This window comes from Pteropus vampyrus, unplaced genomic scaffold (assembly GCF_000151845.1).
Source record: "Pteropus vampyrus isolate Shadow unplaced genomic scaffold, Pvam_2.0 Scaffold101, whole genome shotgun sequence".
In the NCBI taxonomy this organism is placed as follows: Eukaryota; Metazoa; Chordata; class Mammalia; order Chiroptera; family Pteropodidae; genus Pteropus; species Pteropus vampyrus.
This window is the reverse complement of record NW_011888882.1, coordinates 951004-974814: the sequence shown is the minus strand read 5'-3', so window position 1 is coordinate 974814 and position 23811 is coordinate 951004. Positions and strand designations below refer to the sequence as shown.

The 23811-nt window shown below is 36.7% G+C and overlaps 1 protein-coding gene across 1 annotated transcript in view; it reads left to right on the top strand.

Annotated features, from left to right (window-relative positions):
- Positions 1-23811, top strand: part of DSE (dermatan sulfate epimerase) — a 56457-nt gene that overhangs the window by 3168 nt on the left and 29478 nt on the right. Inside the window, exon 2 of the mRNA XM_023533370.1 lies at positions 21446-21915. Coding sequence (XP_023389138.1) covers positions 21446-21915 — 470 coding nt within the window. The remainder of the gene's footprint in view (positions 1-21445; positions 21916-23811) is intronic.

The following is a 23811-nucleotide window of genomic DNA, read 5'->3' as shown; positions in this document are numbered from 1 at the left end:
AAAAGGAATAAAGAAACTAATAATAAAAAGACTAGCATTTTGTAGTTGCAGCATATATTGAATATTACTTAACCATTAGCATGTTTGAGTCCTAAATATAGTAAATATTCTTATCATCTTTCACCACTCCAATAAAAAAAGAGAAATACTGTTGTTATCCCATAATGTGTATGTGGCAGGTCTTTGAGGAGATCTAGAACCTGTGGCAGAGGGAACACCAACATCATAGTGGATATCGTCATTCCATTTACTGAGAAGGGCTGGATCTTTACTTTTCTGGAAAAGGGAGTAAGGGACGTGATGAGAGTTGATGACCAGCAACCTTCTGAAAGAATGTGTCCAAGCAGAGGACATGACAGTTTTTATTACTCATGCCTTAGGTTTTTCTCATCTTGGAATTACATTATCTTCCCTTGTAGTGATCTCTAGAATAAAAGTCTTTTGGGGGAGGGGTCACCAAATTACCAGCAAATGATACAATAAAATTCTCTAAACCTAGTCAGTGCCCAACATGGAAATTAGGCAAGTATATAAACCCAGAGTACTGAAAAAAATTATTTTACCATGAAATTCATATAGTAAATTAGTGGCAGAACGAGAAATAGAGATTAACATTGCAGATTCCTGAGGCACTGATCCATGCTCCCATTTGGTGATAGCAATAATTAGAAATGGATGAGTTTCAAAAAGTCTTGCCAACTCTAATGCTCAATTCTAGTAGGGAATACCCTTTTAAAAATTAAATTTTGCACTAAGTTTCAAAAAGTCTTGCCAACTCTAATGCTCAATTCTAGTAGGGAATACCCTTTTAAAAATTAAATTTTGCACTATTTTAATTGAAATAATTTTTTTTTTTAAAGAAAATCTTTCTCTATATGTTAGTTAATAAATGTAGACCCAAGTTCTGACCTATCTAAATTTAGTGTTTCACAATTACTAGTTATGTATTCAGGAGTGGTTTGGTTAGTTGATGGTGGAGGTTTTGCAGAAAAGAATCAAACTAGAGAGAGAAATGCAAAGTATTGTAGATGGGTTTATTAAAGAGGGGTCATTAGGATTAATAAACTCCTCCTTACAAGTTCATATGCGTTTAGACAATTGAAGGAAAGGTGAAGTCCCTAATAAAACATACAGCTGCACATATACTTGCATTTTAAAATTGCCTAGTACTTTTTAATTTTCTTCAAATAATTCTAATATTTTCATGTTTTAGTCTAGTGGAAATGGAGAGTGATGTAGAGCAGGTGTCTACTCTTTTTAGGGGTGGGGAAGTGGAAATACTGTGAAGGTAAACAGTTTGTTTTATCATACAAGTAATCAGTGGCCTCTCTCAAACATGAGATTAACCTAAATTGCACATTTAATTATACTTTTCTCCTTTATGACTCCAAATTCATGTTATTAAAGTTTCATTTTCTTACAGATTCAGTTATTACTCTCTTTTACTACTTACTATATTGTCTATGAACTGTCAACTTCCTAGAATTGACAGGCTTCTGTAAACTGGCTACTTACAGACTTCCTTCCCACAGCTCCCTCCTCTTCCACTCCTCTATATCTCTTCTCATGCCTTATAATATAAGGATTCTATTGTGGGGCCACGTCTAGATTCTGCAGAGCCCAGGCCCTTGGATCAGTTTTTGTTAGCTGGCCTCAGGTCTTTGGGTGCTTTACCAGTTGTGTTGCTTATTTCTGCCTATCTAGGCAAGTTCCAGCCTGTTGAGGGTGTGGATTCTAGATCTTCTTTCAAATGCCCAGAAGAATATAAACCTGCAGGAGGCAGAGTCTTCAGAGAGATGGTTGGAGACCACAAAGAAGAAAAGGGAATGTTTTAATTTGGAAAGAGAAGAAAGGGTTGTTGAGGCCACATGTTTATTTTTTTAATGCAATAGTTTGTTCAATCTTTAATTCAAAATAACAGTACGAATTTTAATGTGCATAAAAATTACTGCTGGAGTTTTTGTATTTGCTTTAATTCTCTTGGGATATTCCATAATCGTGATCTTGGTGAGCATTGTCATCAAATTTTAGTTAGCAGTTACTGAAAGAACAGAATTTGCCTCTTCAGTAATATGTAGAAGCTATAAGCATACTGATAACAAGCTTGACTTATTTTGGCATTGTATATTTGGGAATAGTTATTATAACTATTAGGGAAGTGTGGTCTTGTTTTTAAAAATATAACAAAAGACAAAGATGCAGTTAACTCCCAATTATGCATACGTGACATGTCCATTGTAGGTTATTTGTGTCCGTGTGCTTTTCCTAGACAGGGTCGGAGTGAGTTTGCAAGTGAGTGCATGTGTCTGCATGCCAAAAAAATGTTTTTGGTATTATTTATAGAATTTATAGCTGCTCTCTTCTCCCCAATTAATGTGAAAAATAGCAGGACAATCATAGTAAAATTCCCTGTGTATGTTTAGTTTACACGCTCTTTTAACAGAATTTAAATAGGTTCACAGTCAGTTAAAAAGCTGCCATCTAAATCTTTCCATTTGAAATATTCATTGCACACACAGATACTATAGCATTGTGAATGCGTATTTGTTGATTAAATCTAGGCTTTTGTATTTTTCTCATGAGTAACAAACTTAGCTACTAAGCAATAGGTATTTAGTGCATGCGGATGTACCACAACAAAGTCGAATCAGCATTTCATAACTCTTAAAAGGGATTTGTATAGGAAATGGGCTCAACAAACTTGTGGGTCTATAATATTTTTTATTGATGAAGTAGTCAGGCAATATACTGACTTTACTGTTGGAGTCTAATAGCTATTGCAAGAAGAATGAGGATATTTGTTAGCAATTCCTACAGTGGGAGATAACAACATTAGATTGGTTATGTAAATTTAGGTGCAAAGTGTAGTAAGCTGAAGGTTATATTACCATTGTAGTAGTAGAGATTACTTATATGAAGGAATAAGAGACTACAAATTGACACTGTCATTTAGAGTAGTACTTTAGATTGATGCAAGTATTGAAAGAGTTACTGCATTTCTAAAGTTAGCTTACATCCAGAAAGTTGCGTCAGGACAAGAAACTCAAGAATTGCATGATAAGAAGCTCTAAGTAGTTTAAACATGTTTCATGCCAAGATGCACTGAACACCCTAACATATGCAATAGAGTAGTAGCAAAGACCAACACGACCTGGCTGTAGGACAACACTTCTTACCGTCCCTACAGTTCAGACTGTAAACTTTTCTTCCTGAAACTGTGCTATTTTTGTTGTTTGAATATATCTGAGGACAGACTATAAGCCATGGATTTCCAGAATTCCACAAATCCTGGTAAAGAACTTACCTTGGGGCCTTGGCAGTTTAATGATGTCATTCCAAGAGGCATGAGTGGGGCCAGGCTCACCAACCCTGGATAATCTGGCTTGGGCCAGCCGGATTTTGGAATCACCTGTAGTGTTTATACTTCTCCCATGGGGAGAATGAGCCTGGCAAGAAAAAAAGAGTAACCTGAAAGGGCATGTTGAACAGCTGTTTTCCATATTCCCTGAAGAAAAAGAAGAGGAAATTGACTTACAGCAAGCATCAAGAGGGATTTATGCTAAATACAGGGAAGTTTTTCTGAAAGTTTTAACCTTCAGAATAGATTTCTAAAGGAAGCCTTTGAGTTATTCTCTGTTTAGAAAGGTTTAAGTGAGGTTGTCCTGAGGGAATGTTTGCATTTGTCTTCTGGGGTTCTAATTTTATGATTTCTGCTCATCGGGATTTGAAAATCTGAAAAATTAAAAATGATTTAATTGCAGTTGACCCTTGAACAACATGAGTTTGAATTGCATGTGTCCACTTATATGTGGATTTTTTTCAATAAATATGTACAGCACTGTAAATGTATTTTCTCATGATTTTCTTAATAACATTTTCTTTTCTCTAGCTTACTTTATTATAGGAATACAGTATATAATACATCTGATATACAGCATATGTGTTAATTGACTGTGTTAGTTGTTAGGTTTTTGGAGTGTCCAAACTTAAACTCATGTTTTCTCCTGCGTGGGGGGTCGGCACCCCTACTGCCATGTTGTTCAAGGTCAACTGTAAGCGAATGTAGAAGAAATGGTCAGTTTTAGTGTCTGAAATATAAGTTGCCTTTATAGATTCTACTTAGTATTTTTATTTGTTAGTACAAACTGTTTGCTAACTGGTTAAATATTGATCGTACATAAGAGTCCTTTAACTTTTCATTCAGGTACACGTTGCTATACCTGAAAATTTCTCTATGCTTAATCTGTTTTCACCTCAAACAGGTCACTTTCCTCCACGTTCCTTTTTTATTCTAGAAAAATCTTAAAAAAAAAAAAAAAGATGTTGGCACCAGACTATTGTGTTCCATTTGGACTTTCAGTAATATCTTTTATGTTTCTCTGCTCCATTTTTCATAATAGAACTATACTGGCAACAGTGGCCACAAAATATGGAGGTTGCCCATGTCAGAAAGAGTCTGGAAACTTCTCACATATACTAGACTTTTTGTAGCAGTAATTATGGTTAAAAATAATAATGGTATTTATAGAAACAATATGAGCTTTGTTTCATTTTTGTTTAAGAAGATGACTCTAATAGAATTAATTCTGTGGTTTCAGGCCAGTGGTTCTGTTTTTTTTCTTAATATTAAAATTAGACAGTACTTAGGATGTAATTATTGTAAAAGCAGGTTCATTTTGATGCAGCAAAAGGTGTTGGCAAATGCGCTCTCAGCCAATATTGAGTCAGTGGGCTTGGGAGAAGCCAAAAAGTTGAGCCCAGCAAAATCAATGTCTTAGGCAGTTGGAATTAAGTGTTTAATTTAGTTTTATAGCCCGTAGTTTTAAAGCAATTTTGAAATGCGTTTTTCAAAGGCAACTGATTCAAAGCACTGAAAAACATGCAATTATCTTAGGTAAGAGTATCTTTTGTTGTAAAATAATATTAAATGTCAAGTATAATTGGAAAAAAAAAAAAGTGTCTTTTGCTGGCCCCTTGAGTTGTGAGGTTAATTTCTTCTTTTCTTTCTCTGTCTTTTCTATAAATCTTCTATAAATTAGACCCTGTTGGTTCTAATGAGAACCCAGGGGAAGTAGAGAGCGAACTAAGAATCTGTTGCTTTTATTCAGTAGTTCAATTTATTCTTTCCTAAACACTGGTATGGAATTTTAAGATCCACATTTTTTTTTTAAAAGAAACCAATATCTTGTTAACCATGTGCTGTGATAAGGTTCATGAGATTTTCCCCTTTATGTGACTTGCATAGAATTCTATATAAAATTCATATTTACAAATGGTATTTGAATATCCACTGTGGGAACTTTAAAAATTCAATTTTACCTCTACTCGTTAAATTTCATCTTGCAAGTTTTAGGTTAAGTTGGAACACTTCCAATATCTCTTTCTTGGGGAAGAAATGTATTGCAGTATTTATACTACTAAATTGCCATAAAATGATAAGCCCCGTGCCTAAACAAGTTGAATTGAGCAAGCTATGTTAGGGTGGTTATATAACAGATCCTTCTTTGTGTGCTTATACCTTTTTTTCTTGATGAAGCCAGTGAAGTTTGGTTGAGTGATTGTAAATTTTAGAAAAGATAAGTCTGTGTTACTTGGGAATGAATGCTTTGATATATAACTTTTTCCAATGTACTTTTGAACCTGGAGAGTCAGATGAAAGAATGCTATACTTTAGCACTAGACATACTGAAAGGATTTAGTCATTCAGCAAGTATTTACCAGATACTTCTGTGTTTGAGGGGACATCTGGGTAGAGGCGAAGAGAGGAGGCATGCAAAATAAATATGACATAGTTTCCAGCCTTGGGGTGCTATAAAATCTGGATGGAGAAGGATAACCGAGTATGAAACTGTAAGAACAATTAAATGCTGAACAGAGACAAGCATGCAGTAGGATTGCACGAAGGAAGAAATCTGTAAGGGTTACATGGGCAGAGAATACTCACCCAGGAAGGGAGAATGAACTGGGTCTCAGGATTTTATGCCAAAAAGAGGAAGGGAAGAAGCATTGCAAGGAAGGTGAAAGAACAGGAAGACGAGTGAGCAACAAAATGGAGTGGCACCAGGTAGAGGAGAACTTCTTGGAAAAATCATGACAATTCACTTATTACCTTTTATGACATTCTCTTTCTTTTCTTCCTTCCCTTCCTCATGTATCCTTTCATTGTTTTCCACAAACATTTTTTGAAGGCCTGTATTGCGTGTAATCAGTGGTGCTTGATAGTATAGGAAAGACAAGACTAAGACAAGACTAAGATCCCTGCCTCCTAGCAGCTTATACCTGAGTAGGTGATATCTACCTTCAAATTCCTTTTGAGTTCAGAGAGGACTGAAACAATAAGCGTGAGAAAGAAAGGTAATATGTACCTTCAAATAACTTGTTATGCCTGTAACTAGTACTAAATGCATACATTAGTAGAGACAGTTAAAGCTATAAATGTTCTTATTGACCCCCTTTTAAAGCCCAGTTCAGATAGCACATTCTCAGTGCATCCATCCTTTCTCCCAGCCAGAAGTGTTAATTTAACACCTTTAAATTTCAATAGTACTTTGTCACTCTCATGCATATACCTCCTTTTATTTTAGTGGTTTGTATAAACATTATTTTTTCTGCCATCTTGTAAGATGATATAAGCACCTTCTTCGCTGGCCTCATCCCTGAATTCCCAAAGAATATTGGACAATGCGTATATGGGGCCACAGTGGGGACCACTTATGGATGGAATTGCTAGGGAAGCCTTCATAAAGAACATTGTGTTCTCTGAGAAAGGTTGGAGGTTGGGTGTGGAGCAGTAGAGGGAACCCCATGAAAGTAACAATGGGATTATAGGACAAAAATGTGAGTGGTGCTCAAGCAAGGATGAGCAGGGAAGCGTGAAGGGAGAGTCTGTGTAGAGAAGAAATGAGTGATAAATATTGAAACGGTAGGCCAGAGCTAGATTGTGGAAGTCTTGGTGGAGAAAGTTGTTCATTTTGCTGTAGGAAATAAAGGCTTTTGCATAGGAAAGTGATATGATGATGATTTATTTAATTTTTGAGAAACTTTATGGTTTACAAAGTTAGTATTTCGTGAGTAGAATTGGCACACTGCCTGGGTTTATATCTTGGCTCCTTCACTTTCTGTGTGGTCTTAGGTAACTCCCTTAATCTCTCTGTTCCTCAGTTTCCTCAGCTGTGGGGCTGTGGTGAAGATTAGATGAGTTAATCCATGTGAGGTACTTAGACCAGTTTTTTTTTTATAGCAACTTTTGGTGTAGATATAATAAGAATTATAGTCCTTACTTTGGAAATGAGAAAATTGTAAAGCTAGGATTCTATAATTTGCTAAGGCTTTTGTAACAAAGTACCTCCAACTGCGTGGTTTAAACACCACAAATTTATTGCCACACAGTTCTGGAGGGTAGAAATCCAAAATCAAGGTGTCAGCAGAGTTGGTTCCTTCCGATGCCATGAAAGAGAATCCTTTCAATTCTTCTCCCTTTTTTTCTGTTAATTTTTCCTGAAGTTCCTGGGCTTGTAGATCCTTCACTCTGATCTCTACCATTATCTTCACGTGGCATTCTTTTTCTGTGTGTGTGTGTGTGTGTGTGTGTGTGTCTAAATTTCCCCAATAAAGATACCAGTCATATTGGATCAGAGGCCCATTCTACTCCAATATGACCTCATCTTCACTATATTTTCAATGACGCTGTTTCCAAATAAGGTCACATGATGAGGTATCACAGATTAGGATTCCAGCATTTGCATTTTTGCAGGACTCAATTCAACCCAAGAGACTCCAGGTCAGATCTTTGGAACCTATCACACTATGACCATGGTGTGCCGAAAGGATTGTAGAAAAGAGGAGGGATGTGTAGGTTTATATGAGAGACAGTTAATGAGCTCTCCTTGGCTCTTCCATATTTTATTTGCCTGGACCTGAACCATTTGCTGAACAGCCTCAGCAGTGGACATGTGACTGAGGGCTTTGGGATAGCGATTTGCTGCCCGTGTCCTAGAAGGATCTTTTGCCTTTCTTCTTCTTTCCAGCATGGCACTCTAGGTAACTTCTTTCCTTTTGGGATTGGAGTTATAAAGATAGTAAGATAAGTTTAGGGACATTATATTTGCCTTGGATAATTTCAGTCTTTTCTGTAAATTTTGAGGATATATCACTGTCTCAGAGTATAGGTGATAAAGGAAGAATTGAATACTTTTGGAAAGAGGCACAAATCTAAAGTATCAATGGTAAAGATTTTATTGAGGAATCAATTGGAGATGAATAAATGGGTGGATCTGTAGCTATGAGATAAGATCAAAGTTAATGCTTCTCAAGCACATAGTAGGGATTAAGGTAGAATGAGCAAATATGATCGAGGTTCCTAAATCACAGAGGAAGTTAGAAGTATCCCCAAACAATAGAAGATTAAAAAGAGTACATAGACAAATGATGATTTTAAGTGATGAAAGTGCCAGGAGAATCACTACCAGAGAGTCACTAAGAGAACTAAGGTGGCCTCAGGAATGAAGAGGCTGGTTTCATCTTTCTTATAGATTGGGGACAATGAGATTCAGCCTCTGTGGGAAAGCACAACAGAGGATAAGGTGTCACTGAAAGAGTCAAAGTTACTTCATGAAATTTTTAATTTGGAAGATCTTAAATGGCATCTTGTCCCCTCCCCTGCCCCATTTAACTCAGGAATTACCTGATAGATGGCCATATAATCTCTACATCCGTTTAGAACAAGAAATTAAAAAAGTTTTAAAAATTTAAAATTAGTACAGAAGGCATTTTGTCCACCACAGATTAAGAGAATTTCATCAGGTTTGCTTAAAGAAGTAGCTAAGTGGAATCTGGCTGTCAGCAGACATGGGATGAAAAGGGTAGGGTGGATGGATATGAAAGGAAGATGCCTAGATAAGGAGATGCAAAGCATGGGGCTAATACTCCCAGAGTAGAATGTTAAAGACAGAGCAAAATATAGACAGTTGATTCATCAAGACAACGATATAGACACTGAATTAACATGATTTTGAACATACACACAGACACAAACATTAAATATCCAGTCCTATTTCAGGCTCTGAGTTGGGATATTTCTGGCAGGAACATACTTTTTTGGCCTGTGGATCTGTGGTCAGCAACTCAGAGATTATTCTTTTGTTCTGCAGTGTATGTAGTCTCCATCAGTACAGTAAAACTTTTCTTTTTCTCAGAAGTTGTTTCCTAACTAGTGGTAAAACTATATAGATATAAAAAAACTCAGCATGATAAGTTTTTTTTTTAAGCACAAATAATAGGAATGATATTGGTATAAAAGTAATAATTCATTAGAAACCACTCTTATTCTAGATAAAAGAAATGTTAGCAATACAGAAAGTTTTTTTCTGAAATTTGCACATAATAGCACTACTAAAGCCCTGATACCAAACCATTAAATAATAAAAATAATCCTTAGAAATATGGTTAAATGGGGGACATGAAAGGAATTAAATTTAAATTTCAAAAGAGAACAACCTCAATAAAAGCACCCAAACAATCATCCAGGGGAGAGAGAGTCATGGCTAGTCTGGGCTGCATAGATGGGAGAATAATAGGATGTCTAATCTCATGCAAAATGGGCTGAAAGTTTGGGGATGGCATTTAGAAAAAGACCCCAAGAAACCCATGAAAACCATCCCTGGAATGTTGGAAAACAACAAAGGACTGCGATCTGAGGTGGGCCATACACATTAACAAGGGTGTGGCAAGACTTGGGGGTACAGCAAGCCAGCTGCAACCTGGGGTGGACATAGTGAAAGCTTTGTGCCTAAGAGAGAGTAGTAGAGACGGCACTGGGTATGGTGGCAGCTCTCAGTAAACCCTGTAATCATTGCCCTGAATAACCTTGAAAGGTTCAAGCATTGTAGTACATTTTACCTCCAAATGGTTTGTCTTGGTACACAGAGATTTTTATGGCTTCTTTTTATGTAGTTGTATATATAGCTATATAATATATGTATAGTTATTTCTGAGTTTTTAAAGGTTTACATCTTGACAAATTAGTTAATTCATTCAATAAACGATCTCTGGGTGTTTAAGTGATAGGCACTCTTTTAGGTGTTAGGGACATAGCAGAAAGCTAAGTGCCCTCATGGAGCTTACATTCTGAACAGGAGCCAGGCACACAAAAGAAATAAGTAAATTATCGAGTAGATTAGAAGGTTGTAAGTACCATGATGAAAAATAAAACCTTGAAGGGAGTTAGGGAATGGTGGCGGTTGTAATTTAAATAAGATGGTGATGGTCAGGGGCAGCCTCACTGAGAAAGTGACATCTGAGCAAATATTTAAAGGGGGTGGGGAGCCAGCCACGTGGATGCCTGGGGGAAGCATTCTAGGCAGAACAAACAAACACGCAGGCTCTGAGGGGAGAGGACTCCCCTTCTGTACAAGACGAGAAGGGGTAAAGTGGTAGGAGAGCTGTAGGATGCAAAGGCAGAGAGATAACAGGCTCAGACTATATAGTTAGTGCCTAGAGAGCTATTGTCAGCGCTTTGATTCTTAACTTTGAATGAAATGGGAAGCCATCGGAGGATTTTCAACACAGCGGTGACATATTCTGGATTACAATTGAACAAGGATGGCTCTGGTTCCAATGTTGAGAGTGACTGTGGGGGTGGGGGGAGGGTAAGGGTGAAAAGCAGTGGGAGCTAGTTTGGAGGCCCTTGTGGTAAGATGTGGTGTGGCTTAGGCAGTTATGGGGTGGCAAAAGGGTTTGGATCCTGGACCTATTTTGAGGATGGGGTCAACAGAATTTGCTGATAGTTTCCATATGGAAACAGAGATGGGAAGGGAAGGTGGGCGGGGGGCGGGGTTGGGAGTTTGGGTCTGAATTGCTGGCAGAATTGATTGCCAGTAACCGAAATGGGGAAGTATGGAAAGGCGATGCCTGCATCCTTGGGTTAATTCATCTGTGTATCATTGTTTTACAAACCAAATCTGTGGTATTCTGAATTTTGATTATGATTCATAATGGGACATTTGGAAATTACTCACAAATTTTAATGCCAAAGAACTCTGATCTGTGAGACAAAAATGACCCAAAAAAGTACATACTAAATGTTTGAGAATGTAAAACAGCAAAAAAGTAAATTTATCATTGGTGAATATTTGAAGATTGAAAAATGGAAAAATACTTGATTATAAGGAAAAAATAAAAAAGAGCTTCCTGTATAGTGCTAAAAGCATCACTCCATATAAAGACTCATCCAATAAATGAAATTTTTATTTTAAATCAGACAAACTGGAAATGTAGGTTTAATGCCAGCAAATTACTTTCCCGTGAAATTCTTTTAAACCTTTTGCCTAACATCAATGTACTTCATTTTTAGACAGTATCCAAAGCTGTTAAACAATCTATAAGTCCAGTATATTCTGCTGTGTCCTTTGCTTCCATAGTAGCATCCTCAGACTGAATCCTTTTTCTGGGTATAAGTCAGAGAACAATAACAAAAGTTGAGTAAAGAGAAAGATTTGGTGAAAGTATCACAACATTTTCTATTCTAATGGGACAAAGTATTATGGCAAGACTCATAATTCTAACAGGAATTTAAATAGTCTGAAAATGAATGTTGGGGTCCCCAAGACCCCCGTTGGGTTCAGTGAGTCACTAGAAGGACTCACAAAAAGCTGCTATAATCAGGGTTATGGTTTAATATAGCCAAAGAATACAGATTAAAATCAGTGAGGGGAAAAGGTGCATGTAGCAAAGTTCAGAAGAAACCAAGCGCAGGCTGCCAGGTGTCTTTTTCCTAGTGGATTCGCACTCCCAGCAACAATATGCCACAACACATGCAAAGTGTTGCCAGCCAGGGAAACTCACCCCAGCTTGGTGTCCAGGGCTTTTACTGGCTTCAGTCATGTAGACACGCAATATCGTCATGACCGACTCTCAGCTATTCAGACTCTAGGCCCCCAGAGCAAAGACAAGAGTTTATCATAAATCACAATGTTAGTATAAACTGCCTCATCAAACTGGTACCACATGGCCCAAGGCCTCAGGCTTGCAAAATCTCTAATCAGGTAGAATATTACAAGAGCTCCCAGCTCATCTCCCCTGAGCTACACAAGGGCTAGTCCTATAGACAGGCCTTTCTCGGAAATGTGTAGTGTTTGAGCAATAGGCCTGCTGAGTCAATTTTTTTCTTGCAGAGCATGGTAAGGCCTGGAACATGGTATTAGTGCTTCTTAGAGGCATTATCATTAAGGTAAACTTATAGGACCTGATCCTGGAGGAGATGATATAAGAATATACCCAAAATATACATAGTTTTGGCTAAATTCATAAATTAGTGAACCAGAGTCGATTACATAGAAGAGGTTATCTGTTTTGTGGTATTTCGCCTGAAAATCTATAAGTTGATGTTATGACTCATCCCACTAAAGTTTGCAGATACTGGGCTAACGGAGGAATATGTGGTAGTGATTGGAGAAGGAAGTGAAAAAGAGGAAAGGTAGCCTGGAAGATGATGCTAAGGCAGAGGAATTGGCTCATGTGACTGTGAAGGCTGAGAAGTCCGATGATCTGCTGTCTGCAAGCTGGAGTCCAGGAAAGCTGGTGGTGTAAGTTCCAATCCAAAGGCAGAAGACTGATAGTGCAGAGACGGAGATGGGGGACAGGTTGGGGGCAGGGGGAGAGAGGGAGGAATGTTTTACTGTGTAAACACACACACACGTGTGGTATATCAGTAAGCTTTATCTCTTCATATAAATTTGGTTGATAAAGAAATAGTATAAGATGTGAACACTTCTTTTCTCCTTAGATGTGTTCAGTCACTTAGACTGTATGCCCTGAAAGTTAAAATTGTGCAGTTGAACAGGAAGGAGAAAACTCTTGGCATCGAATACTTTATATTTATCAAAGTATTTGCTATTTTTAGGCTCTTGAAGAGTCTGCAAAGTCATGAATCCACAATACATTGTTTTTTATGAACGCTTTCTCCTGGTGTCGTGGCAGAGTTCCTTTCAGTTCGTACGACCTCAGTGTTCTCATTGAAAAGATGATGATGACTGCTAGCATTTATTGGACACTTTGTAAATCCTAGGCACCCTTTTATTGCTTCAAGCGTATCAGCTCATTTAAGATCACAGAAACCTTGTGAGGAAGGTATTATTATTTTATCCAAAACAGAGACATAGCTAATGACATGGTGGCTCTGGGGATTCAAACCCTAGAAGTCTGTCTTCCACTTGTTCTCGACCACTAATCATGTTCTGAGGTAAATGATGATAATTAGTTTTTGGGGGGGGGAACAGAAATTTAACAGAAAGTGGTAGGTGCTTTATAGGTGTTATCTAATCTCTCAACCAGTCTTTCAGAAAAATATCACTTCCATCTTCATTTTAAATGAAGGACTTGGTTTCAATAGTTAGCTTGTCCAAAGTCATACAGTGGTGAAAAAAGCCACTCTGCCCCTTGTGCTGGCCCTTTTAACCACCTCACCCATCTACCCTTGTGAATTAATGGCAGGAAGAAAAATTTTACCTTAGTTTTCATGAGCATTTCATGGTTTAGTTTAACTGTTATTTGAAACTGTATGATGTTATATTTAGCTATTGGTTTCCTTATCTCTATTCATCTTCTTTTCTATGCTTTATTATTTTGTTTAGCCATTAGGCCAGAAAAGAGTATTTTCATGCTTAATGCTATTGCTGAGAAAGCTATAGGTGGTTTTTCAGACCCTTCCAGAAAATCTTTGGTTATTTACTATTTAGAAAAATTTTGAAAATAAAGATTGTTAATTTTCATTTGGGGCCAGTACAGTAAGGTAAATAAATTGCTTTGGACTAAGGGAGAAATTCCTATTTAACTTTAATGTCAGACAGTAATACAAGCACTGCATTAAAAAAAAAAAAAATCCTTGGAAACACCAGTTTGTTAGATTTTTTTTTTAACCTATATTAATTTAGGGCAGAGCATATTTTTCTTGTTTACTTTATATCCTCATGTCTAGCATAGTTTCTGAATTTAATAGCTGCTCAATACATAGATCAATTAATTAATTAATTAATTAATGTTTACAAGAAATTCTTGCACCCAACAGGGATAGGGTATCGATATTCCAATTCTGGAAAACAGTGCATTGGAAAGCTTAATACATATGCATAAATTACTATTTAAAAGATTCAGAATACCAAAAAGAAATACACTTGATTATACTCAGCATTAAATTATTGTGAAAATAATATCAGAATAAAAAATCCTGAAAATATTTTAGGATTTTGTGTTCCAACACCATCCTTAAGGAAATCAATTAAAAATAGTAAAACTATTTGTAAAAATAAATATAAAGAACATGAAAATAAAAAGAAAACCGATTAAATTTAAAATAAAGAAATACTAATCAGAAGATGTCCAATCATTAGACTGCTAGGTAAACTAGAACTTACTTATCTTAGAAAGTCTAACCATTTCACTTTCTCTTTTAACCTTTTTGTAAAGCGAAACTCCAGCAGTTGCATCAATGACATTGTAGATGCCCACTTCCAGCCTGCTTTCTCTTCGCCTCCATGAAAATTATACAGATTTTTCTTCCTTTGTATATTCCATAAGACAATCTGTTTCTCAAAAAACAGGATTATAATGGTTCTTAGTTCTGTAGTAATGTGCACCAGGATTATAATGGTTCTTAGTTCTGTAGTAATGTGCACCAGGATTATAATGGTTCTTAGTTATACAGTAATGTGCACCAGGCAAAACTCTACTGCTAATTTATATTTTCAGTTTGATAGCCACTAAATTACTCATACAAGTAGTCTCTAGTGAATGGAGATGGAGCCTTCAGACTTGACACCAGAAAATATGTATACCCATTTTGAACATAATTTAGATTAATTATTCTTCTCACTTAAGGAAGTTATAAGAATTAACATTGTAGGTGTAGGGAAGAAGTGAGCTTCAGATTATATTATGAGAAAATGTGGTATCTTCACAAATACTTTTCCTGGGGACAATGTAGAAATGTTCTTTGACTGCACAGAGCTGTACTTAACTTACAAACCTAACCTAAAGTTTCTCCAGTGTTGAGTGTGGAGGTGGTAGACACCATTATTATACACAGTGTGGTTTTGCTGTGTGGGTTCAGGGTTATAATTACTCCTTCAGTAGTGTGTGTAAATTCTTGAGGGTTCCATATGGTATAATTTCATATTGTGGATTTTTGTTTGGAAATGACTTCTTAGGGAGATATATTTTATTTCACCCTTAAATAAAGAAACAATAAGGCCTCAGTAAAAGGAACTTTCATTTTGATTAAGAGCCCTTGGTTTTTAAAATTTTCTGTTTTGGCTGAGTCCGCAGATTTTACACATCAGGGAATATAATTTTAGAGAAAGATTGTATAGTACCCAAACCATATGTTTTCTTAGGATTCTACATATTTGAGAATAATGTTAGATTTATTTCACTACGAAAATTTACCAAGAACATTTTTCTATTCAAGAAAAATTATTTTTAAAAAATTATCCTAACTATACATTTAATAAAATTGAAATAGAAAAGTAAGAACTTTGCACCAGGTGAAGAACTTTAAAAACGTGTTCATTCCATTAGTTAAAATGTGTGGAAACAGTGAGGATAATATGTATGAGACCACGGTGAGATGTTTCTTAAATACTTGGAAATAGATTTCTCTGAGAGTTAAATCCTAAAATAGATCAGAGAAGGAAACGTGCCCCTCTTTTAGGATATGTTAGTACTCTCAGGCCACCAGAATCTGCCTAAAACTAGATTAGAGTCCTAAAGAGGGAGGGAACTTGGGTTTAAATGGTTGCATGAATAAGGAAGAGTCATAGATGCTAAATTCTGTGAGTCTACACATTTTCCAAGGGAAATGATTGATGTCAGGGGCATTCAGTTGTCTATTCTGCTAGATTGTTTTAGCCCTTTGTAGATATGGGTACATCCAGTCCTAGTGTGGGAGGTATTTGACTGTCCTAATCCTGCAACTAACTGCATTGGGTTGGGCAAACTGGAACAGCTGTTCTTGGGCTGAGCTTGGTGGGGGTGGTGGCTGGAGCTGTGAGAGATATACAATTTCCTCTTCTTTCCTAAATTTCATTACAGTTCAGTTTTTAAAAATTTGTTTTTAATGATATCCCAGATGCTGACAATATAGCCTCCTTTCAAGTGCAGTTATGGCAGTGATCTTGACTGGTCGAGTTGCCCCAAGCCAAAGGCCCTTCCCACTGCCTTGGTTCTGATTCCTTGTTCAACAGGCAATTATCTAATAATTTTATTCCTGTGTAGTTTTCTGATGAAGCCAGAAATAGTTCCCATTCTTTTTTATCATTGTATTTCTTATAAGGGAACACAGACATTCTGGTTTCGTATATGTTGGAGGAGGAGAGTTTTAGTTTTATTAACATCAGAGAGCGTCTCCTGGGGTGATCAGCTGAAATACTGATGACATTGACTGATCCAAGACCAGATGCTGGAGTGAGGTTAGCTCACTAACTCTGGCAGTGGCAGCAGATGTCCCCCAAGTACTCTTGTACCCTTTCCGTAATATAAATTTGTTGCTAGGAAACAGCTTCTTCAGCCAGAGGTTGTAGTATAAGCCCCTATTATATCACTTGGCCTTTCTTTTGAAAGAATACAGTAAGAAGCAGTCACTTTTTATACACCAAGAGTTACTGGAAACAATCAAACTCCGATAATGGTTTGTTTAGTTGCTGTTCTTTGCTTTGGGGGCAAAATCCCCAACAAATACCCAGATATTTTCAAAGGTCATATGCTTTCTTTTCTAGTGAGCATTGAGCTCACTATGAACGATGAGTTAAAGAGTCAGGAGCATGTGATCAAGTTTCAGAAGTCCCTCGTAGGTGGCATGACCTTGCCCTAGTCAGTTACCATCTCTGGTTCTCATTGTTTTGCTTATAATATTTAGTTTCTTTCAAATAAAATATTTTTGGGGGTAGGTTAATATAATCTTGCATGTTTGAAACTTCATTCCTTTTATTAAAAATGACAAATACTTATTGACCTCTTACTTTATGTCAGGTTCTATGCTAAATGCATCACATAATATTTAATTGTTCCATGAAGTTGGGACCATTTTATTGATGAGAGAATGGAGATTTTGAGAGCAGAAGTCAGTTGATCAAAACTAGTAGACAGTAGAGCTGAGATTATACTCATCTTTGCCCAGCTCCACACACATTATTATAAGAGGATTTTTAGTCCATCTTGATTTGGGATATGTTTTACTATCTACAGGGTGTTTTCTCTCTTCTATCCTTATACTTTCTATATTTTTCAATTTAACTTTTTTTTTTTTAATTTTTAAAATACTTTCTATTTTTCTAAAGCCAGAGGAATTGAAATAACTTTTGTACTACGATGTGTTTCATTTATAAACAGTCTCAGACCATTTGGAAACCCACTTCATTTTGGAAACTCAATGTACTAGTTTTCAGTTCTTTTCATTTACAGTGTATTCTTTTTGTGCTTTCTTTGTATAAGGATGGCAGAAACGGAGCCCTTAATGTTGAATGTTGTTAAAAATTTGGTTAAAAAGAAGAACTTTGGTTTAGGATTTAGGAGATTTGGGTTCTAATTCTGCCTCTGAAGTTAAGATGTTAGAGTAACAGTATACAGTAACTTTGAGTACTTCTTTGCTACACCAAGTTATTGTAAATAAAAGATAAATATGTGAAAAGCATTGCACACAAAATTTCTCTATGTGTCAGCAGTCATAATAGCTGCAGTGGATTGTTGGAATCAGAATTAAAGCAAAATAATTTTAGCCTTATTGTTGCTGTGTAAGGACCTACTTAAGATAATTAGAATTTGGGCATCTTGTTAAGTACTTTTTATATCCTTTGGCTTCGTCTAAGCAAAACATCAAACTAGGACCGCTGCAGATATATTTAGGGCACACAGGCAGAGAGATGATCAAATTGCTCTCTGAATTATCTTGTAGTGACAGGTTAATTCTTAAAGGATTGCACCGTATTCATTGATTAGGTCAAAATTTGGGAATGTTTTGCTCTCTGATCTGTGTTGAACAAGGCAAAAAAATGGGGGGGATAACTGGATTAGGAAAGCTAGTGTATCACAGTGGAGAAGAGGAAAGACTTTGGGGAAATGAGGCCCAATGGAGTCTTTCGGCATCTCCCAAAGTTTAGTTATTCAGGTGCCACCTTCTTCAACAAATTTTGCCTTATCCATTTACTTTTTTCTGTTAAACTTTCAAACTGAAATGTATTTTAAATAAGTACTTTATATATCTGTTGAAATCTCAGGTTTGATGTGCTAGTTATAGCTTTTCCTAATGTACATTGAAATAAGTACGTAAAATTAGCATAAAACCTGCCCATCTGTGGTCCACCAAAAATTGTCTTGAGAAATGTTCCTTTCATCTGATTTTAGCTGTTCTCTTTACAGAATGAGTCTACAGAATGCTAAGGGTAGATGTGAAAGGGGAATCCCAAAGAAATGTGGGCTTTTCAGTGGAATTTTCTAGATAGATGTAAGATGGTAGATGGGAATTAGGTTTCCCTTTAGGGAAAAACGACTGAATAGTTTTTAGGCTACAGGAGTTTCTAGGCCTTGTGAGCATTTTTCTTCATTCATTTTCTAGCAGAATTTTTTTCTGAAGAATTCTAAACTTGCTTTGGCTTTAGATAAGGGAGAATAAGGTTTCTCTTTGCTCATTTTAGCTACCACCTCCTGAGCTCAAGAGTTAGTTCAGTTCAGCCAGCATCCATGAGCTGCCTTTATATGTAAGCCAGAGTGCTAAGCCCTGTGATGCAAAGAGGAAGCTACAGTTTCATCTTCGGTGAGGCATGGCATGTAAACCGCCGGAACAGTCCAACGTAATACAGGTATGTGCCAGATACAGGAGAAATGAACTCTTTGGGTAGATTGACAAAGGCCTTAATAGCTGAAAGAGCAGTAGGGACTGGGCATATTGAGTGTGATACAAGGGAGGCAACTCATACTTTGTGCCACCATAAATGCTGTGGTTATTTTCCCCTCAGGCAGTCTTCGTAGATGATCGTTCTGCAGAATTTCTGTGGGTTCTGCACTGGCCTACATGGTATTCCTATCAGAATTAATGTTTTACATGTGCGGTAACTCACAGCCTTGCTGCCCTGATATCCTCTCATGAATTCGAAGTAATAACTAGGGAACTTTCAATAACAGCTGGCATATTGAGATGGCATCATTCCCAAAACAACGTCTTAATGAGGTTCTGTGCTCCAGGAGCAACTCTTCTTGTTTAAATATACTCAGGCATGTCCTACATAACGGGAAGCAATGTGGTAGAAGTGGCGAGGCTCATAGTATTAGTCTTGAATTGTGAAGGACTCTCTGGAGCACCCCTAACTGTCTCAGTCACTCTGGACCTGGGTAGAGGGATGGTATGCGTAAGAGAGGAGAAAGAGAATATAAACACATAAGCTTTAAACACCTTTGTTTGTACAGAATTTGAAATAAAGAATTTCTAGTCTCCACATAGCTTCTTACCCACCCCCCAATAACTCAAGCCACCCCCTACCCACCCCTTGGACTTGAGCCACATATTCAGGTACCAGTAGTGGAGGAATCTTCAGTTGTGTGCGTGTAGGGATCAGTTAAAGGAGAAACTTCCAACTCATCCTCACCCTGAGTACCTAAAATCTCCATGATGTTAATTGTATTAATAGATGCATCCAATCTAGACTTTTGGAGACTAATATATACAGGATTAAAAAAAATTGTTAGCATAATTGTTCTCTGAAAAGAGCAAAAAATAACCCCCTGGGGGGAGGGGCAGTGGGGCCTGAGCATTACTTCAGACCCAGCCACATCTCTGTATTGCCAGAGACCACACCCCTCCACAGACATAACCACAAAATATTATTTCTTTTGGCCATGTCTCTGACCTTGAAGGATCCTGCCAGCCGCCTTGAAGCTTTGGATGCTAGACATAATATGGACAGAGTCCAAGAGTTATTTGTATTTTATATGTTTTATTTAGCATGGCTATACTAATTTTTTCATTCACCACAAGTTCTACTCCTAAAATGCTTTGCAAAATCGCTGCCTTTGATTCTATACACTATATATATAGTCCAGTGCACATTCAGAAATATAAATAAAAGTAGAATTTTGACAGCATCCACAAATGATGCCATATTGCCTTTCTCTTGGAGATAGGACAAGTTGAGAATCTGGTTTGATCTTTAATATGTGTTAAATCGTTAGTTTTCTTTTTTCTGAGTATGATGAGACAGTTTTTCCTCGGAAAAGTAGTTTGTGTTCAGCTGGGGAGGTTGATTTTTCTCCATCAGTTTCTCCGTTTAATAATTGAAAACTACTGTTCATTATTTACATAAAACTGTCTTTTTCTGGTCTGCTTTCTATAACCTTTCCCCTCTGAAGAATTTTAAGAATTCCCTGACTTTCCTCTAGGGGATTTTATGCCTGCTTTATCCCAGATGTGAGACATGGACTAGGACTAGGCTGAGGGTTTTTTTTTTTTTTTTAATGTTCCTACATTTGAAAGACGTTCTTTTAACCTGTGAGCAAAGCTGCTACTGAAAAAAAGGACTTTTAAGAAAGTTGAGAAAATATGTGAGCTAGGTTTAAATGTCTGATTTACTGAATGGCACCAAAATCCCATATGCAAAATGAAGAAGTAGACGGAAATTTCAGATATTAAGGGGAAAATGCACACGTGTTATTTTAGCCTTTTGATTCTGGAATTTTATTTTCTGAATGAAGGCGTGTCAGTTTCTAGTTCCAGCAGCCCCGTGTCTGGTCTTTCACTGCATGCTTGATGATGTCAGTCCAGGGAATGCATGGGCCTGGCAGATGTTTACCCTCCTTTTGTCTTCTCTGTCCCTACCTTCTGTTGACACAAAGAGGATATTTAGCCTTACTCATAATATTTTGTCTGCTTACATTCTTATAGATGTATTGATCTTAATCCCTGGTTCTCAGCGTAGAATGTGAGGAAGCAGGGAGAAGTTAGAGTGATGGAGGCTGTCTTAAGAAAGTCAGGATTTTTTTATTTTCTCCTAATGTTCATTCAGATTCCCAGACATTTCACCACTAGCTATTGGTTATTGTAGTTTTCACATTAATATCTAAAAAAATACCATAAAACCTAAACTTCCTTGTGTGATAAAATGCGAGAAGAATGCCAAGGAGTGTTTGTCTTGCCTACTTACATACATGTTATGGTTTCCCCAATTCCAAAGATCTGTTTTCCACAATGAATACATGTCTTATATCATGCTTAATTAACTAATTAATGACTAATGATCAGGTTTCATAAGTTTCTTTCTAGTTCAAATTTTGTTGTATTAAAACAATCTAAATTGATATGCTTTATTTTTCAGTAGACCTTTTGCTAGTAAGTGAGGTCACTCCCTACCATATGTTTCTACTTTGCCATGTTCCCATAGCTGACATATCCTCTTCTTTCTTCTCGTAGGATCTTTCAAAGATGGTTTGGCTGCCTTGGAGATTTGGAGAACTGATGTCACGATGAGGACTCACACACGGGGGGCTCCCAGTGTGTTTTTCATATGTTTATTTTGCTTTGTGTCAGCCTACATCACTGACAACAGCCCTGAAGTCATGATTCCCTTCACCAATGCCAACTATGACAGCCACCCAATGCTGTACTTCTCCAGGGCTGAGGTGACAGAACTCCAGCTCAGGGCCACCAGCTCGCATGAGCACATTGCTGCCCGGCTCACCGAGGCTGTGCACACCATGCTGTCCAGCCCCTTGGAGTACCTCCCTCCTTGGGATCCCAAGGACTACAGCGCCCGCTGGAATGAAATTTATGGCAACAATTTGGGTGCCTTGGCAATGTTCTGTGTGCTGTATCCTGAGAACATCGAAGCCCGAGACATGGCCAAAGACTACATGGAGAGGATGGCAGCTCAGCCTAGTTGGTAGATTTTTGTCTTTTTCTTCTTACTGTATTAACTCTGCAATTTAAAGAAACAGACTTATATTCAGATGAACTCTCAGAGGCCTGGTTTTCACATACTTGTTTGTGTGTGTGTGTGTGTGTGTGTGTGAGAGAGAGAGAGAGAGAGAGAAAGAGAGAGAGAGAGAGTGAGTGTGTGAAAAGGAGGGGTTACTTGTTATTTCTGTTGCCAGTGGCTTATGAATGGTTCACAGTTTGAAAAGATCTAGTAACTCCCATGTTTAAAGTTAGAAAGAAAATATTTAGATGTAACTTAACCAAAGGAAAAATAATTTGTGAATTGAGTAAATAGTACCATTTTGGTTGTTGAGAATTCTTTCCACCTTGTTTAACAAACATGTATGACCATCTTCTGGCCTTAGGTTCCCGTCAGCCCCCATGTGGTTAAAACCTTTTGTCTAGGAGCTAAAAGTAGATGTGATGGGATTAACTTGCAGTATATAAACAAGATCTTACTCAATGACCAGCAAATTGTCCAAACCTATAGGAAAACCAGTGTTGTAGTTTAATCGTATGAGGAATTCTTGTTATATAATAATTTACTTTCAGGAGTTCAAGAAGAGAACAAACTTCCTGTCTCTTTTTGAAGAGTTTAACTTTATTTTATTTGTTTATAATTCATGTGTCTGCCTGTGCTTCCAAAAATATATGGATGAATTGATTAAGTTAGAAATTCAGTGGGTATTCTTACTTAAACTTTGTTTTAATACATATTCATGGTTCAGTTGCACTAAAAAATTACAAACTATATAAAATACCCTTTTAAAATTATATAAGCTGCTACTTTCCATAGGACTGGAGAGAGCTCATTTTTAAATGCTTAGAAAAATCAGTGAATTCATTTAATGCTGTGGTGAATTTCACTTTACATGTAGGGGTGAAGAATGATAGTTTGTAAGCTTCCTGAATTCCGCCAATATGGTAAAGAAATTTAATTCTTTCCAAATTTCTACCAATATGGTAAAGGCTGTTGTTTGCTTATAGAGTGTGAAGGATTTTCTAGAATTTCTCAATGAAAACTATTATGGAAGAGTTGGCATTAAATTCATATCAGAGCTGACTTTTAATGCTGATTAGTTAGGTATATAAAGTCATTTTGAAGCTTGCAATATTTTAGGTTGAAAAGAACCTTTTAATTTTGTTTCATAGCTGAATTATATGTGCAGTAATTTCTGACTTTGATGCTAATTAACTGATCTTATTCTATTCTTGACAATACAAGATGTATGAAAGAAAATACCTTCTTTTAAGGGTACTTTTTCTTTTAAAGTCCTTTTTTTCATTTTAAGATATATAGCGAAATTTGACAGGTACTGATAAAAATGTTCCAGGGAGAGACAGTTACTGTAGAAAGCCATCTATTTGATTTCATAAAAGAGTAGCTGACTGTGAAGTACTATTTTTTTAATGGAGGTTTTTTTTTTTTTTTTATAGCACAAATACGATAACATTAAGACTTGCACAAGACTAGTGCAGTTTTATTACTATGATATAAAACATTCAGGCATATAAATATCAACTTGAATGAATGCTATTAGAGAGGATTAATAAAAGAAGAATAAATAACTTCAAATAAAAATGATAATTTTCACATAGTTTCTGCAGGTTTAGATTTACTGGTTATTGGGAATGTGTAGAAATTTACTAGAGGACTAGTACTTTATTCATGACAGTTTTGATAAAAAAGGTATAACTCTATGCCATTCTTCAGTAACCCAAAAGCCAGTCTGTGACTTAATAGAGCTAAACAGTTAACTTCTTTCATTTGACTTCCTAGAAGCTGAAGGTCCGAAACTGAAAATTTACCTTTACATCTAGTTTCTAGTTCCAGAAGTGATCCTAATATAAAAATTTGAGCT